This window comes from Procambarus clarkii, chromosome 76, assembly GCF_040958095.1.
Source record: "Procambarus clarkii isolate CNS0578487 chromosome 76, FALCON_Pclarkii_2.0, whole genome shotgun sequence".
NCBI lineage: Eukaryota > Metazoa > Arthropoda > Malacostraca > Decapoda > Cambaridae > Procambarus > Procambarus clarkii.
Window position 1 is genome coordinate 25,386,666 of NC_091225.1, and position 18,711 is coordinate 25,405,376.

General features: G+C 50.8%; 1 protein-coding gene across 1 annotated transcript in view; it reads left to right on the forward strand.

Moving 5' to 3' along the window:
- The window catches only part of LOC138357247 (proteoglycan 4-like), a 15,625-nt gene extending 2,360 nt beyond the window's left edge, over positions 1 to 13,265 (forward strand). The window contains exons 2-3 of the mRNA XM_069313909.1: positions 9,908 to 10,978; positions 12,106 to 13,265. Of these exons, the coding sequence (XP_069170010.1) occupies positions 9,908 to 10,978; positions 12,106 to 13,265 (2,231 nt within the window). The remainder of the gene's footprint in view (positions 1 to 9,907; positions 10,979 to 12,105) is intronic.
- Positions 13,266 to 18,711: the final 5,446 nt, after the last annotated feature.

Genomic DNA, 18,711 nt, shown 5'->3' on the forward strand with positions numbered 1-18,711 from the left:
AAAAACAGCCATTATCGCCCCTTTAAATGACGATTAGGATGTTGTAGCCCCCTTCAAGGGGGAGGGGGGAATGTAAATGGATAGGGGGAAGGATGTAAGGGGAAGGGGAGGTAGGTTGTAAGGGGAAGGGGGGTAGGATGTAAGGGGGCGGTAGGATGTAAGGGGGCGGTAGGATGTAAGGGGGAGGAAGGATGTAAGGGAGGGGGGGGTGAAAGGATTTAAGGGGGAGAGGAAGGGAGAAGGATGTAGGATGGATAGGGTAGAAGGGAAGGGGTAGAAGGGTAGGGGGTAAAGGGAGATGAATGGATTAACCCTATAATCCTCATATATCACCCCCCCCCCATTTACCTACCATTATATGATATATACCTCCTCTATATACCTACCTACGCTATCCTACCATCGTTATCTTTATATAGACCATTAGCGTTATCGACACCCGCCGCCCCCGACACCTTATCGTCGTGTGCTATCATTCACAGGGCGCGCCTGATATCATTAACACTCCTGTTATCATCACAGCCGCTGGCTACCCCATCATTGTTATCGCAATATCTGTATCATCACCCTGATGATTCAAACTCTTCAAGCACCATCATCGCTATCATTACAGCCTGTTATGGGAGCTGTTAAGCCGTGTAACCTGCTATCTAGCGATGATTTCGGGGCTCAACGGTTCCCCCGCGGCCCGGTCTCTGACCAGGCCTCCTGGTTGGGTGGACTGATCAACCCGGCTGTTGGACGTGGCTGCTCGCAGCCTGACGTGTCGAACCCGCTACAATTAATCCCTGGATTTGAAGGGTCGTGTAATCCATCCTCGCCTGTTAATCCAGTGTAGCCTGGATTATGCTCTATCCCGTATATGGATAGAGGTTGGATTCCTCTGCAGTGCTATTCTTGCCTGGATAAACAGTGCTATTCTTATCTATGATAACAGTACTATTCTTTCAAATGATAACAGTTCTATTCTTACAAATGATAACAGTGTTATTCTTACAAATGATAACAGTTCTATTCTTACCTATGATAAGTCTAGAGGAGTCTAGAGGGAGGAGGGGAGGAGTCTAGAGGGGGGAGGAGTAGTCTAGAGGGAGGAGGGGAGTAGTCTAGAAGGGGGAGGGGGAGAGGAGTCTAGAGGGGGGAGGGGGAGTCTAGAGGGGGGAGGGGGGAGTAGTCTAGAGGGGGAGGGGGGGAGTAGTATAGAGGGAGGAGGGGGAGTAGTCTAGAGGGGGAGGGGGAGTAGTCTAGAGGGGGAGGGGGAGTAGTCTAGAGGGGGAGGGGGAGTAGTCTAGAGGGGGGAGGGGGAGTAGTCTAGAGGGGGAGGGGGAGTAGTCTAGAGGGGGAGGGGGAGTAGTCTAGAGGGGGAGGGGGAGTAGTCTAGAGGGGGAGGGGGGGAGTAGTCTAGAGGGGGAGGGGGGAGTAGTAAAGAGGGGGGAGGGGGAGTAGTCTAGAGGGGGGAGGGGGAGTAGTCTAGAGGGGGGAGGGGGAGTAGTCTAGAGGGGGGAGGGGGAGTAGTCTAGAGGGGGAGGGGGAGTAGTCTAGAGGGGGGAGGGGGAGTAGTCTAGAGGGGGGAGGGGGAGTAGTCTAGAAGGGGGAGGGGGAGTAGTCTAGAGGGGGGAGGGGGAGTAGTCTAGAGGGGGAGGGGGAGTAGTCTAGAGGGGGAGGGGGAGTAGTCTAGAGGGGGAGGGGGGAGTAGTCTAGAGGGGGAGGGGGAGTAGTCTAGAGGGGGAGGGGGAGTAGTCTAGAGGGGGATGGGGGGAGTAGTCTAGAGGGGGAGGGGGGGAGTAGTATAGAGGGGGGAGGGGGAGTAGTCTAGAGGGGGGGAGGGGGAGTAGTCTAGAGGGGGAGGGGGAGTAGTCTAGAGGGGGAGGGGGAGTAGTATAGAGGGGGGAGGGGGAGTAGTCTAGAGGGGGGAGGGGGAGTAGTCTAGAGGGGGGGAGGGGGAGTGGTCTAGAGGGGGGAGGGGGAGTAGTCTAGACGGGGGAGGGGGAGTAGTCTAGACGGGGGAGGGGGAGTAGTCTAGAGGGGGGAGGGGGAGTAGTCTAGAGGGGGGGGAGGGGGAGTGGTCTAGAGGGGGAGGGGGAGTAGTTAGAGAGGGGAGGGGGGAGTCTAGAGGGGGTATAAGAAGTTATAGATTTCCTTTCCTCCTTAATTACTGATAGGTAAGGACTGATAGGTAAGGAATACCTATATAGGGAATACATTTCTGTCTACTCTCGCCCTCTACTCTAGCTCTTCTACTAACCCCCCCCCCCCTCCCGTCTACTTGCCTTGTCTACTACCCCCCACCAGCCCCCTTCCTTCAGCTACTTTTCCACAGGGAAGGGCGGTTCTTCTTGCCTATCCCTCCCTCTCTCCCCCCCCTCTCTCCCCCTCTCTCTCTCTCTCTCTCTCTCTCTCTCTCTCTCTCTCTCTCTCTCTCTCTCTCTCTGTCTCTCTCTCTCTCTCTGTCTCTCTCTCTCTCTCTCTCTCTCTCTCTGTCTCTGTCTCTCTCTCTCTCTCTCTCTCTCTCTCTCTCTCTCTCTCTCTCTCTCTGTCTCTCTCTCTCTCTCTCTCTCTCTCTCTCTCTCTCTCTCTCTCTCTCTCTCTCTCTCTGTCTCTCTCTCTCTCTCTCTCTGTCTCTGTCTCTCTCTGTCTCTCTCTGTCTCTCTCTGTCTCTGTCTGTCTCTGTCTCTCTCTCTCTCTCTCTCTCTCTCTCTCTCTCTCTCTCTCTCTCTCTGTCTCTCTCTCTCTCTCTCTCTCTCTCTCTCTCTCTCTGTCTCTCTCTCTCTCTCTCTCTGTCTCTGTCTCTCTCTGTCTCTCTCTGTCTCTCTCTATGTCTCTCTTTCTCCTTTCTCTACATGTTAATTCATGATATCCTCCCATTCCTTTCTTCCTTCTCCACTATTCTCTTGCCCTGTTCTCTTTATCTCTCTCTATTCCTCTATTCCATCCCTTCCCTTCCTCCTTTTCCTCTCACTGATGCCTCAGTTTCCCTTCTTGCCTCTCCTAGTCTCTCCCTATCTCCTCCTCCTTTACATTAGTTTATTCGTCCCGCTTTCTCAGCTCCCTCCCTTCTCTTTTCCTTCCGTTCCATCCCTTCCCTTGGCTCCTCCCTTCCCATGGCTCCTCCCTTCCCATGGCTCCTCCCTTCCCATGGCTCCTCCCTTCCCTTGGCTCCTCCCTTCCCATGGCTCCTCCCTTCCCTTGGCTCCTCCCTTCCCATGGCTCCTCCCTTCCCATGGCTCCTCCCTTCCCATGGCTCCTCCCTTCCCTTGGCTCCTCCCTTCCCATGGCTCCTCCCTTCCCTTGGCTCCTCCCTTCCCATGGCTCCTCCCTTCCCATGGCTCCTCCCTTCCCATGGCTCCTCCCTTCCCATGGCTCCTCCCTTCCCATGGCTCCTCCCTTCCCTTGGCTCCTCCCTTCCCATGGCTCCTCCCTTCCCATGGCTCCTCCCTTCCCTTGGCTCCTCCCTTCCCATGGCTCCTCCCTTCCCTTGGCTCCTCCCTTCCCATGGCTCCTCCCTTCCCTTGGCTCCTCCCTTCCCATGGCTCCTCCCTTCCCATGGCTCCTCCCTTCCCATGGCTCCTCCCTTCCCATGGCTCCTCCCTTCCCTTGGCTCCTCCCTTCCCTTGGCTCCTCCCTTCCCTTGGCTCCTCCCTTCCCTTGGCTCCTCCCTTCCCATGGCTCCTCCCTTCCCATGGCTCCTCCCTTCCCTTGGCTCCTCCCTTCCCATTCTTCATCATAAAACTCCACGAGGCACAACACGATTAATTAGGAAAGGAATGTTAGAAATTTACGTTTATGTCTAGGGAAAGGGAAGGAATGGGGGAGGGAAGGAAAGGGAAGGGAAGGAAGGGGGAGGGAAGGGAGATAGAGAAATGAGAGGGAAGGGGGGGGGGGACCCCGTGGTCTAATGGTTATCTTGAGGTTATCTTGAGATGTTTTCGGGGCTTTAGTGGCCCCGCGGCCCGGTCCTCGACCAGGCCTCCACCCCCAGGAAGCAGCCCGTGACAGCTGACTAACACCCAGGTACCTATTTTACTGCTAGGTAACAGGGGCATAGGGTGAAAGAAACTTTGCCCATTGTTTCTCGCCGGCGCCTGGGATCGAACCCAGGAACACAGGATCACAAGTCCAGCGTGCTGTCCGCTCGGCCGACCGGCCCCCTCTGGTAAACGTCTTCATCTCTTTCTGGAGCCCCGAGTTCAACTCCCGGCCGTGGACAGGAACGATTGGGCAGTGTTTCCTTTCACCTCATGCCTCCGTTCACCTGGTACTAAAAGGGTAGCTGAGAGTCAGGCAGCTGTTGTGGGTTGCATGCTGGGGATTGCCTGTAGTTGATCTGGTAATGACACGTCAACCCGGGGAGGATTGACTGGGCACCAATACTTAACTGCCCACCCCTATTCTCTCAGCAGAAACTAGGGACCTGGTTGAAGTGAAAGTTCTCAGCCTACTAACAGGTGTGTGTGTGTGTGTGTGTGTGTGTGTGTGTGTGTGTGTGTGTGTGTGTGTGTGTGTGTGTGTGTGTGTGTGTGTGTGTGTGTGTGTGTGGTGTGCGTGTGTGTGTGTGCGTGTGTGGAGAGAGGCAGCTAGAGTGAGTGGTCATATGTGAGGTTCTTCTTGACAATGCTGAAGTGCTTCTACACCCAAAATGACGGACGATTTCTCTTCTCCCTCCATCTCCCTCTCTCTCCCTCCTTCCCTCTCTCCCTCTCCCTCTCTCCCTCACAGGATGTAACCAGGTGTGAGCATCACCCAATACATTGCCCCAACAGTAACAGTCTCGTCTGTCAACGGGACGGAGAGCAAAATATTGCCACGGCGGTGATTGTGGGAAAGGTGAGCACAGGTAGACAGGAGGGGGAAGTGCTGGAACAGTAAGTGAGACGACTGCCGGAAGAGGAGACGGGGCAGGAGTGGGTAAGGAGGTATAATTAGAGAGGGACAGTTGGGGAAATTTGAAAAGGAGATAATATGGAAAAGGGAGAAGATGGAAGAGAGGGGGGGAGATGGGAGAGGAGACAAAATGGGAAGGGGGGGGGGGGGTAAGAACAAGATTGGGAGATGAAGATTTAAATGAGGAATCACTTGATTAAAAGACATATTGGAAATATGAAATAAAACTGGAATAGGAGGAGAAGGCAAGAGAGGGGGAAGAGGAAGAGGGGGGAACAGAGGGGAGTAAGTGGCAAGAATTAACTAGGGTGTCTCTCTTGTCACTTTAAGAGATAACAAGTTATCACATACATCCTTCCCCTCATAAATCACAAGGTATTCTCTCTCTCTCTCTCTTCCCCTTTCTCTTAGCTCCCTTCAACCCCTTCTCTTCCTTTCCCCCCTCTTCGTTAATGTTCAAACCCCTCTCTCCCCCTCATTTACATTCTTGGCCGTGCTCCTCTTCCGTATTTATTCTCCTGCTGTGTCTACCTCTCCTCCCCTTGTTGTACTCCCACCCCTATCTCACCTCTATTCTCATCTTGACCTCTTCCACTGTTCCGTCTCTTTCACACATTTCTCTCATTTGATTCCTCATTTGGATTTGCTCCAGTACCGTTTCTCATTCCACTTTAATCTCCTCTCATTCGCATTTCAGCATTGTTGCTCATTCTTTTATCTTTTAGTGTCTTCTGTCCTATTTATATTTAATAATTTCAGGATATTTTACGCCTTAAGCGCCTTAAGATGCCTGACCAGTGGTGCGCATAGCGCCTTAAGATGCCTGACCAGTGGTGCGCATAGCGCCTTAAGATGCTTGACCAGTGGTGCGCATAGCGCCTTAAGATGCCTGACCAGTGGTGCGCATAGCGCCTCAAGATGCTTGACCAGTGGTGTGCATAGCGCCTTAAGATGCTTGACCAGTGGTGTGCATAGCGCCTTAAGATGCTTGATGAGTGGTGTGCATAGCGCCTCAAGATGCTTGATGAGTGGTGTGCGTAGCGCCTTAAGATGCTTGACCAGTGGTGTGCATAGCGCCTTAAGATGCTTGATGAGTGGTGTGCATAGCGCCTTAAGATGCTTGATGAGTGGTGTGCATAGCGCCTTAAGATGCCTGACCAGTGGTGCGCATAGCGCCTTAAGATGCTTGATGAGTGGTGTGCATAGCGCCTTAAGATGCTTGACCAGTGGTGTGCATAGCGCCTTAAGATGCTTGACCAGTGGTGTGCATAGCGCCTCAAGATGCTTGACCAGTGGTGTGCATAGCGCCTTAAGATGCTTGACCAGTGGTGCGCATAGCGCCTTAAGATGCCTGACCAGTGGTGTGCATAGCGCCTTAAGATGCCTGACCAGTGGTGTGCATAGCGCCTTAAGATGCTTGACCAGTGGTGCGCATAGCGCCTTAAGATGCCTGACCAGTGGTGTGCATAGCGCCTTAAGATGCCTGACCAGTGGTGTGCATAGCGCCTTAAGATGCTTGACCAGTGGTGCGCATAGCGCCTTAAGATGCTTGACCAGTGGTGTGCATAGCGCCTTAAGATGCTTGACCAGTGGTGTGCATAGCGCCTTAAGATGCCTGACCAGTGGTGCGCATAGCGCCTCAAGATGCCTGACCAGTGGTGTGCATAGCGCCTTAAGATGCTTGACCAGTGGTGCGCATAGCGCCTTAAGATGCTTGATGAGTGGTGTGCATAGCGCCTTAAGATGCCTGACCAGTGGTGCGCATAGCGCCTTAAGATGCCTGACGAGTGGTGCGCATAGCGCCTTAAGATGCTTGACAAGTGGTGTGCATAGCGCCTTAAGATGCTTGACCAGTGGTGCGCATAGCGCCTTAAGATGCCTGACGAGTGGTGCGCATAGCGCCTTAAGATGCTTGACAAGTGGTGTGCATAGCGCCTTAAGATGCCTGATGAGTGGTGCGCATAGCGCCTTAAGATGCCTGATGAGTGGTGCGCATAGCGCCTTAAGATGCCTGACGAGTGGTGCGCATAGCGCCTTAACTTGTTTGACCAGTGGTGCGCATAGTGCCTCAAGATGCCTGACCAGTGGTGTGCATTGCGCCTTAAGATGCCTGACAAGTGGTGTGCATAGCGCCTTAAGATGCCTGACGAGTGGTGTGCATAGCGCCTTAAGTTGTTTGACCAGTGGTGCGCATAGTGCCTCAAGATGCCTGACCAGTGGTGTGCATAGCGCCTTAATATGCCTGACGAGTGGTGCGCATAGCGCCTTAAGTTGTTTGACCAGTGGTGCGCATAGTGCCTCAAGATGCCTGACCAGTGGTGTGCATAGCGCCTTAAGATGCCTGACCAGTGGTGCGCATAGCGCCTTAAGATGCATGACGAGTGGTGCGCATAGCGCCTTAAGATGCCTGACGAGTGGTGCGCATAGCGCCTTAAGATGCATGACGAGTGGTGCGCATAGCGCCTTAAGATGCTTGACCAGTGGTGCGCATAGCGCCTTAAGATGTTTGACCAGTGGTGCGCATAGCGCCTTAAGATGCATGACGAGTGGTGCGCATAGCGCCTTAAGATGCTTGACCAGTGGTGCGCATAGCGCCTTAAGATGCTTGACCAGTGGTGCGCATAGCGCCTTAAGATGCCTGACCAGTGGTGCGCATAGCGCCTTAAGATGCTTGACCAGTGGTGTGCATAGCGCCTTAAGATGCCTGACCAGTGGTGCGCATAGCGCCTTAAGATGCCTGACGAGTGGTGCGCATAGCGCCTTAAGATGCATGACGAGTGGTGCGCATAGCGCCTTAAGATGCTTGACCAGTGGTGCGCATAGCGCCTTAAGATGTTTGACCAGTGGTGCGCATAGCGCCTTAAGATGCATGACGAGTGGTGCGCATAGCGCCTTAAGATGCCTGACGAGTGGTGCGCATAGCGCCTTAAGATGCATGACGAGTGGTGCGCATAGCGCCTTAAGATGCTTGACCAGTGGTGCGCATAGCGCCTTAAGATGCCTGACCAGTGGTGTGCATAGCGCCTTAAGATGCTTGACCAGTGGTGCGCATAGCGCCTTAAGATGCCTGACCAGTGGTGCGCATAGCGCCTTAAGATGCTTGACCAGTGGTGCGCATAGTGCCTTAAGATGCTTGACCAGTGGTGTGCATAGTGCCTTAAGATGCTTGACCAGTGGTGTGCATAGTGCCTTAAGATGCCTGACCAGTGGTGCGCATAGTGCCTTTAGATGCTTGACCAGTGGTGCGCATAGTGCCTTAAGATGCCTGACCAGTGGTGCGCATAGTGCCTTAAGATGCCTGACCAGTGGTGCGCATAGTGCCTTAAGATGCTTGACCAGTGGTGCGCATAGTGCCTTAAGATGCCTGACCAGTGGTGCGCATAGCGCCTTAAGATGCTTGACCAGTGGTGCGCATAGCGCCTTTAGATGCCTGACCAGTGGTGCGCATAGCGCCTTAAGTTGTTTGACCAGTGGTGCGCATAGCGCCTTAAGTTGTTTGACCAGTGGTGCGCATAGTGCCTTAAGATGCTTGACCAGTGGTGTGCATAGCGCCTTTAGATGCCTGACCAGTGGTGCGCATAGCGCCTTAAGTTGTTTGACCAGTGGTGCGCATAGCGCCTTAAGTTGTTTGACCAGTGGTGCGCATAGCGCCTTAAGTTGTTTGACCAGTGGTGCGCATAGCGCCTTAAGTTGTTTGACCAGTGGTGCGCATAGCGCCTTAAGTTGTTTGACCAGTGGTGCGCATAGCGCCTTAAGTTGCTTGACCAGCGGTGCGCATAGCGCCTTAAGATGCTTGACCAGTGGTGCGCATAGCGCCTTAAGATGCCTGACCAGTGGTGCGCATAGCGCCTTAAGTTGTTTGACCAGCGGTGCGCATAGTGCCTTAAGATGGTCGGCATAGCGAAAAAAAAAAAATCCCCTTCATCTGTTGGGAACTGGCCGACCCCTCACCGTGTTCATGAGAGAACTTGATAAGCACCTCCAAAGGATACCTGATCATCCAGGCTGTGACTCATACGTCAGGCTGCGAGCAGCCGCTCCAACAGCCTGGCTGACCAGGCCAACAACCAGGAGGCCTGGTCGAGGAACGGGCCGCGGGGCCGCTAAGACCCGAAATCATCTCAAGATGACCCGAAGGTAACCTCAAGGTAACCCCAAGGTAACCTCAAGATAACCCCAAGGTAACCTCGAGGTAACCTTGAGGTAACCTCAAGGTAACCCCAAGGTAATCTCAAGGTAACCCCAAGGTAACCTCAAGGTAACCTCAAGGTAACCCTAAGGTAACCCCAAGGTAACCCCTAGGTAACGCCAAGGTAACCCCAAGGTAATCTCAAGGTAACTCCAAGGTAACCCCAAGGTAATCTCAAGGTAACTTCAAGGTTACCTCAAAGTAACTTCAAGGTAACCTCAAGGTAACTTCAAGGTAACTTCAAGGTAACCTCAAGGAAACCCGAATTCGGGTAACCTCAAGGTAACACCAAGGTAATTTCAAGGTAACCCCAAGGTAACCTCAAGGTAACCCCAAGGTAACCCCAAGGTAATCTCAAGGTAACCCCAAGGTAGCCCCAAGGTAACACCAAGGTAACCCCAAAGTAACCTCAAGGTAACCCCAAGGTAACCTTAAGGTAACCCCAAGGTAACCTTAAGGTAACCCCAAGGTAACCTAGGTAATTTATTAAACAGTTTACAAGCATGAAAACTTGCCAGTCAACTGTTGTTATTGTTATAAACAGCTTCCTGGTGCTTCGGAGCTCATTAACTGTTTAATAATTGTAAACAAAGCCGCCAAAGATTGAGAAAAGATGTACAGGTTCCTAAGTAGGTGTGTAAAATTTTGTTGAATCGCGGCTCTAGTCACATATATGGACTTTTTTTTTAAATAAATATGCTGAAATATGCTGAATATATTACATATGCTGAATCTAATTGATCATGTTAAACATATGTACACTTCATGTAGCCATACCTACCATACACACACATGTACCATAGACACATCTATTACACATACACAAACCTGTCATAGCCACACCTACCATAGCCACACCTACCATAGGCACACCTGCCATAGCCACACCTACCATAGCCACACCTACCATAGCCACACCTACCATAGCCACACCTACCATAGCCACACCTACCATAGCCACACCTACCATAGCCACACCTACCATAGCCACACCTACCATAGCCACACCTACCATAGCCACGCCTACCATAGCCACACCTACTATAGGCACACCTACCATAGCCACACCTACCATAGCCACACCTACCATAGCCACACCTACCATAGCCACACCTACCATAGCCACACCTACCATAGCCACACCTGCCATAGCCACACCTACCATAGCCACACGTACCATAGCCACACCTACCATAGCCACACCTATCATAGCCACACCTACCATAGGCACACCTACCATAGCCACACCTACCATAGCCACACCTACCACAGCCACACCTACCATAGCCACACCTACCGTAGCCACACCTACCATAGCCACACCTACCATAGCCACACCTACCATAGGCACACCTACCATAGCCACACCTACCATAGCCACACCTATCATAGCCACACCTACCATAGCCACACCTACCATAGCCACACGTACCATAGCCACACCTACCATAGCCACACCTACCATAGCCACACCTGCCATAGCCACACCTACCATAGCCACACCTACCATAGCCACACCTACCATAGCCACACCTACCATAGGCACACCTACCATAGCCACACCTACCATAGCCACACCTATCATAGCCACACCTACCATAGCCACACCTACCATAGCCACACGTACCATAGCCACACCTACCATAGCCACACCTACCATAGCCACACCTGCCATAGCCACACCTACCATAGCCACACCTACCATAGCCACACCTACCATAGCCACACCTACCATAGCCACACCTACCATAGCCACACCTACCATAGCCACACCTGCCATAGCCACACCTACCATAGCCACACCTACCATAGCCACACCTACCATAGCCACACCTACCATAGCCACACCTACCATAGCCACACCTACCATAGCCACACCTACCATAGCCACACCTACCATAGCCACAGGTGTAGGAGTCCACACCATCAATCTTACCTGGAAAGAGAAAACCATTAAAAATAAACATGCCACCATTCAATACCACCTCTAACGACCTGTTCAGCAGTTAACGCGAGATAATAACCAGAGCATGACGTCACGAAAATACAACTACAACTATCAGTATACATACATCAGTATACAGTATCAGTATAATACAGTAACCTGTATTCTTTTTCTCAAAATGGGAGCAAAATAACTGCTGACTCCTGTTAGCAGGCTGAGAGCTTTCCCTTCCCATAGCTCATGGTAAGCCTTGCAACCTACTAGCTTTCCCTGGAACACGACCCGCCAATCGGTTTACAACCAGGTGCCCAATTACTGCTGGATGAACAGAGGCGAACGTGGAATGACGCCCAGTCAATCTTTTTCCTGGCCGGGGCTCGAACCCAGGCCAAAATGGTTACGAAGAGTGGGAATAGCGAAGATGCAGTTCTATGATACACATATTCCAGTTGTCAAATTCCATACCTGGAGCATACCTGCAGTGGGTTTCGAGAGTTCGAGTCCTGCCTGGGGGCAGGCTTCCTGCTGGGGAGGGAATTATCAGGGAAAAGCACCAAGCCATTACGACTATATAGCACTGGGAAGGGATCAGGATAAGGCTTTGGGATGGGACGGGGGGAAAGGAATGGTGCCTAATCACTTGTGGACCGTCGGGGATTGAACGCCGACCTGCATGAAGCGAGACCGTCGGTTCCTACTGGGGTATAACATGCAACCTAGACAAGTGAACCTCCACACCTGGCAATAAGGCACGTGTGTAGAATTCCTGGAGCCGCTATAGGCTTATTTAGAAATACCGCTCAAAGGCATCCAACGTTCCATGATTTTAAACTGTTGTAAAATGTTCTAAGATTCGGCTTGCACGAAACGCTATGCGCATTAGTGGCTTTAGGTATTGTATGTACTCGCTCTGTAAATCCAACTTCATGTTACTCATCTTCCATGTATGCACTTCTACCTGAATACAAATTTGAATTTGAATTCGAAAATCCGGCAGCAGGGACGGGTGGGGGGGGGGGGGGGCCAACGGCGACAGAACTCTTCCTTGCATCTACATAAATAATGTAAAAAAGGAAGCGTTTTCTTCAAGCCTCGCTCCTCGAAACTGTGGAAATTGTAGTGTCTCCCGCCAGAGGACAGAGGCCACCAGAGACCACCAGAGACTACCAGAGACTACCAGAGGCCTCCAGAGACTACCAGAGGCCATCAGAGGCCTCCAGAGACTACCAGAGGCCATCAGAGGCCTCCAGAGACTACCAGAGGCCATCAGAGGCCTCCAGAGACTACCAGAGGCCATCAGAGGCCTCCAGAGACTACCAGAGGCCATCAGAGGCCTCCAGAGACTACCAGAGGCCATCAGAGGCCTCCAGAGACTACCAGAGACTACCAGAGGCCACCAGAGATTACCAGAGACTACCAGAGGCCACCAGAGAGCACCAGAGGCCACCAGAGACCACCAGAGACCACCAGAGACCACCAGAGGCCTCCAGAGACCACCAGAGACCACCAGAGACTACCAGGGACTACCAGAGACCACCAGAGACTACCAGAGACCACCAGAGGCCACCAGAGAGCACCAGAGGCCTCCAGAGACCACCAGAGACCACCAGAGACTACCAGAGGCCACCAGAGAGCACCAGAGACTACCAGGGACTACCAGGGACTACCAGAGACCACCAGAGACTACCAGAGACCACCAGAGGCCACCAGAGAGCACCAGAGGCCTCCAGAGACCACCAGAGACTACCAGAGATTACCAGAGGCCACCAGAGAGCACCAGAGGCCTCCAGAGACCACCAGAGACGACTTGAGACTACCAGAGGCCACCAGAGAGCACCAGAGGCCTCCAGAGACCACCAGAGACTACCAGAGATTACCAGAGGCCACCAGAGAGCACCAGAGGCCTCCAGAGACCACCAGAGACCACCAGAGACTACCAGGGACTACCAGAGACCACCAGAGACTACCAGAGGCCATCAGAGGCCACCAAAGAGCACCAGAGGCCTCCAGAGACCACCAGAGACCACCAGAGACTACCAGAGGCCACCAGAGAGCACCAGAGGCCTCCAGAGACCACCAGAGACCACCAAAGACCACCAAAACCCACCAAAGACCACCAAAGACCACCAGAGACCACCAAAAACCACCAAAGACCACCAAAAACCACCAAAGACCACCAAAGACCACGAAAGACCGCCAGAGACCCCCAGAGACCACCAGAAGCCACCAAACCCCCCCAAAGACCACTAGAACCCTAAATATTTATTGCAACACATTGTTCAACACAGCGTCACGCCTCAAACACAATAATCATTTCAAAGGATGCAAATAAATTAATAAATGCGTAAATATCAAATAAGAATGAATGAATAAATGGCGGGAAATACACGCCAACAGAATGACACACAACACGGAGAAATTAAAATATTTTTCCCGGTGCTTAAAGCTGAACGCCTGAGACCACGCTGGGAAAAAAGTGGGTCTTATTTTTTTTATGGATTTCTTGGACACGAGCAGGGGGGGAGGGGGGGGGGCGAGAGGTCTAGAGGGGGGAGAGGTCTAAAGAGGGGGGAGAGGTCTAAAGAGGGGGGAGAGGTCTAAAGAGGGGGGAGTGGTCTAGAGGGGGGAGTGGTCTAAAGAGGGGGGAGTGGTCTAGAGGGGGGAGAGGTCTAAAGAGGGGGGGGAGAGGTCTAAAGAGGGGGGGAGAGGTCTAAAGAGGGGGGGAGAGGTCTAAAGAGGGGGGGAGAGGTCTAAAGAGGGGGGGAGAGGTCTAAAGAGGGGGGGAGAGGTCTAAAGAGGGGGAGGGAGAGAGGTCTACGGGCATGTTGAATGTCTCACACATGACTGTAAAGCTGCCGCCCAGTTGGGTGGGTGTGGAGCACATGACTGTAAAGCTGCCGCCCAGTTGGGTGGGTGTGGAGCACATGACTGTAAAGCTGCCGCCCAGTTGGGTGGGTGTGAAGCACATGACTGTAAAGCTGCCACCCAGTTGGGTGGGTGTGGAGCACATGACTGTAAAGCTGCCGCCCAGTTGGGTGGGTGTGGAGCACATGACTGTAAAGCTGCCGCCCAGTTGGGTGGGTGTAGAGCACATGACTGTAAAGCTGCCGCCCAGTTGGGTGGGTGTGGAGCACATGACTGTAAAGCTGCCGCCCAGTTGGGTGGGTGTAGAGCACATGACTGTAAAGCTGCCGCCCAGTTGGGTGGGTGTGGAGCACATGACTGTAAAGCTGCCGCCCAGTTGGGTGGGTGTGGAGCACATGACTGTAAAGCTGCCGCCCAGTTGGGTGGGTGTGGAGCACATGACTGTAAAGCTGCCGCCCAGTTGGGTGGGTGTGAAGCACATGACTGTAAAGCTGCCACCCAGTTGGGTGGGTGTGGAGCACATGACTGTAAAGCTGCCGCCCAGTTGGGTGGGTGTGGAGCACATGACTGTAAAGCTGCCGCCCAGTTGGGTGGGTGTAGAGCACATGACTGTAAAGCTGCCGCCCAGTTGGGTGGGTGTGGAGCACATGACTGTAAAGCTGCCGCCCAGTTGGGTGGGTGTAGAGCACATGACTGTAAAGCTGCCGCCCAGTTGGGTGGGTGTGGAGCACATGACTGTAAAGCTGCCGCCCAGTTGGGTGGGTGTGGAGCACATGACTGTAAAGCTGCCGCCCAGTTGGGTGGGTGTAGAGCACATGACTGTAAAGCTGCCGCCCAGTTGGGTGGGTGTGGAGCACATGACTGTAAAGCTGCCGCCCAGTTGGGTGGGTGTGGAGCACATGACTGTAAAGCTGCCGCCCAGTTGGGTGGGTGTGGAGCACATGACTGTAAAGCTGCCGCCCAGTTGGGTGGGTGTGGAGCACATGACTGTAAAGCTGCCGCCCAGTTGGGTGGGTGTGGAGCACATGACTGTAAAGCTGCCGCCCAGTTGGGTGGGTGTGGAGCACATGACTGTAAAGCTGCCGCCCAGTTGGGTGGGTGTGGAGCACATGACTGTAAAGCTGCCGCCCAGTTGGGTGGGTGTGGAGCACATGACTGTAAAGCTGCCGCCCAGTTGGGTGGGTGTGGAGCACATGACTGTAAAGCTGCCGCCCAGTTGGGTGGGTGTGGAGCACATGACTGTAAAGCTGCCGCCCAGTTGGGTGGGTGTGGAGCACATGACTGTAAAGCTGCCGCCCAGTTGGGTGGGTGTGGAGCACATGACTGTAAAGCTGCCGCCCAGTTGGGTGGGTGTGGAGCACATGACTGTAAAGCTGCCGCCCAGTTGGGTGGGTGTGGAGCACATGACTGTAAAGCTGCCGCCCAGTTGGGTGGGTGTGGAGCACATGACTGTAAAGCTGCCGCCCAGTTGGGTGGGTGTGGAGCACATGACTGTAAAGCTGCCGCCCAGTTGGGTGGGTGTGGAGCACATGACTGTAAAGCTGCCGCCCAGTTGGGTGGGTGTGGAGCACATGACTGTAAAGCTGCCGCCCAGTTGGGTGGGTGTGGAGCACATGACTGTAAAGCTGCCGCCCAGTTGGGTGGGTGTGGAGCAAGACTAGTAACTGTGTGACTCACCATAGATGTAAAGTGCCTTGTATAGTGACTGTTGTGAGCCTCTTGTTGATCACTTGTGATATAAAAAGATTATCGATGTGAATCTGTCTTTGTGTCATATATATATATATATATATATATATATATATATATATATATATATATGTCGTACCTAGTAGCCAGAACGCACTTTTTGGCCTACTATTCATGGCCCGATTTGCCTAATAAGCCAAGTTTTCCTGAATTAATATATTTTCTCTAATTTTTTTCTTATGAAATGATAAAGCTACCCTTTTCATTATGTATGAGGTCAATTTTTCTTTATTGGAGTTAAAATTAACGTAGATATATGACCGAACCTAACCAACCCTACCTAACCTAACCTAACCTATCTTTATAGGTTAGGTTAGGTTAGGTAGCCGAAAAAGTTAGGTTAGGTTAGGTAGGTTAGGTAGTCGAAAAACAATTAATTCATGAAAACTTGGCTTATTAGGCAAATCGGGCCTTGCATAGTAGGCTGAGAAGTGCGTTCTGGCTACTAGGTACGACATATATATATATATATATATATATATATATATATATATATATATATATATATATATATATATATATATATATGTCGTACCTAGTAGCCAGAACTCACTTCTCAGCCTACTATTCAAGGCCCGATTTGCCTAATAAGCCAAGTTTTCCTGAATTAATATATTTACTATAATTTTTTTCTTATGAAATGATAAAGCAACCCTTTTCTCTATGTATGAGGTTAATTTTTTTTATTGGAGTTAAAATTAACGTAGATATATGGCCGAACCTAACCAGCCCTACCTAACCTAACCTAACCTATATTTATAGGTAAGGTTAGGTTAGGTAGCCAAAAAAAGCTAGGTTAGGTTAGGTTAGGTAGGTTAGGTAGACGAAAAAACATTAATTCATGAAAACTTGGCTTATTAGGCAAATCGGGTCTTGAATAGTAGGCTGAGAAGTGCGTTCTGGCTATTAGGTACGACATATATATATATATATATATATATATATATATATATATATATATATAACTGAAAACTCACACCCCAGAAGTGACTCGAACCCATACTCCCAGAAGCAACGCATCTGGTATGTACAAGACGCCTTAATCCACTTGACCATCACGACCGGACATAATGAGGTGATAGCCGAGGCTATTTGAACCACCCCACCGCCGGCACTCGGATAGTTATCTTGGGCATAGCATTTTACCAAATCACCTCATTCTTTGGGGCAACACGTGAGGAACACAAATGCGAACTTTTGTTCGTTTTTGTTCATATATATATATATATATATATATATATATATATATATATATATATATATATGTCGTACCTAGTAGCCAGAACGCACTTTTTGGCCTACTATGCAATGCCCGATTTGCCTTATAAGCCAAGTTTTCCTGAATTAATATATTTTCTCAAATTTTTTTTCTTATGAAATGATAAAGCTACCCATTTCATTATGTATGAGCAATTTTTTTTTATTGGAGTTAAAATTAACGTAGATATATGACCGAACCTAACCAACCCTACCTAACCTAACCTATCTTTATAGGTTAGGTTTGGTTAGGTAGTCGAAAAAGTTAGGTTAGGTTAGGTAGGTTAGGTAGTCGAAAAACAATTCATGAAAACTTGGCTTATTAGGCAAATCAAGCCTTGCATAGTAGGCTGAGAAGTGCGTTCTGGCTACTAGGTACGACACATATATATATATATATATATATATATATATATATATATATATATATATATATATATATATATATATATATATATATATATATATGTATATGTACATGTGTATATAACATTAACAATGGTGTAACTAGCAACAAAAGATTGTCACTTGCTTAGCTAAACGAACTATGGGTTCAGTACAGTTCCCGCACCCATTTTGTACTCTTAACTCTTTCCACCATCCCCCATGGACACGCAACAAGCTAGAACCCGAAACATAAAGCGCACGCACGCACGCACGCACGCACGCACGCACGCACGCACACACACACACACACACACACACACACACACACACACACACACACACACACGCACACACGCACACACGCACACACGCACACACGCACGCACGCCCAAACATGTAGCTGACCAAGGACTGTGCGATTAGGTTTTTTTTTCGTCACGTTGATAACCGGTAAAGTGCGGCGAGGTTTATCTCGGAGGATAAGAGCGGTCTACACACACATCCCTACAGGAAGGATCAAGCTTCAGCTCTTGGACCCCAGCCTTTTGTAGCTGCCGTCCGTCCTGCCGCTAAGTCTGAACAGATTGTCCAATATCTCTCCCGCCTGCGCCAGAAAGAACACACATTTAAGCGTTTTAATAGGTTCCAATATTTTATATAATTTATTGAGCGGATTCAAGCAGTAAAAGAGCTTTCCACGCTCTCTTGCTCACCTGGAGAGCGTGCAAAGATCCTTTACTGCTGGAATCCACTCAATTAAACATCTAAATTATTGGGGATTTAAACAATTTAAATGCCTAAATCTGTATTCTGATCGCAGGCGGGAGAGATACATAATAATTTACACGTGGAAAATAGTAGAGGGGCTGGTCCCAAACCTGCACACAGAAATAACACCACATGAGACCAGGAGGCATGGCAGGATGTGCAGAATACCCCCGTTGAAGAGCAGAGGTGCAACAGGTACTCTGAGAGAGAACTATCAACAACAGAGGCCCGAGACTGTTCAACACACTTCCACTACACATAAGGGACATAACTGGCCGACCCCTCACAGTGCTCAAGAGAGAACTATCAACATCAGAGGCCCGAGACTGTTCAACACGCTTCCACTACACATAAGGGACATAACTGGCCGACCCCTCACAGTGCTCAAGAGAGAACTATCAACATCAGAGGCCCGAGACTGTTCAACACACTTCCACTACACATAAGGGACATAACTGGCCGACCCCTCACAGTGCTCAAGAGAGAACTATCAACAACAGAGGCCCGAGACTGTTCAACACACTTCCACTACACATAAGGGACATAACTGGCCGACCCCTCACAGTGTTCAAGAGAGAACTATCAACAACAGAGGCCCGAGACTGTTCAACATGCTTCCACTACACATAAGGGACATAACTGGCCGACCCCTCACAGTGTTCAAGAGAGA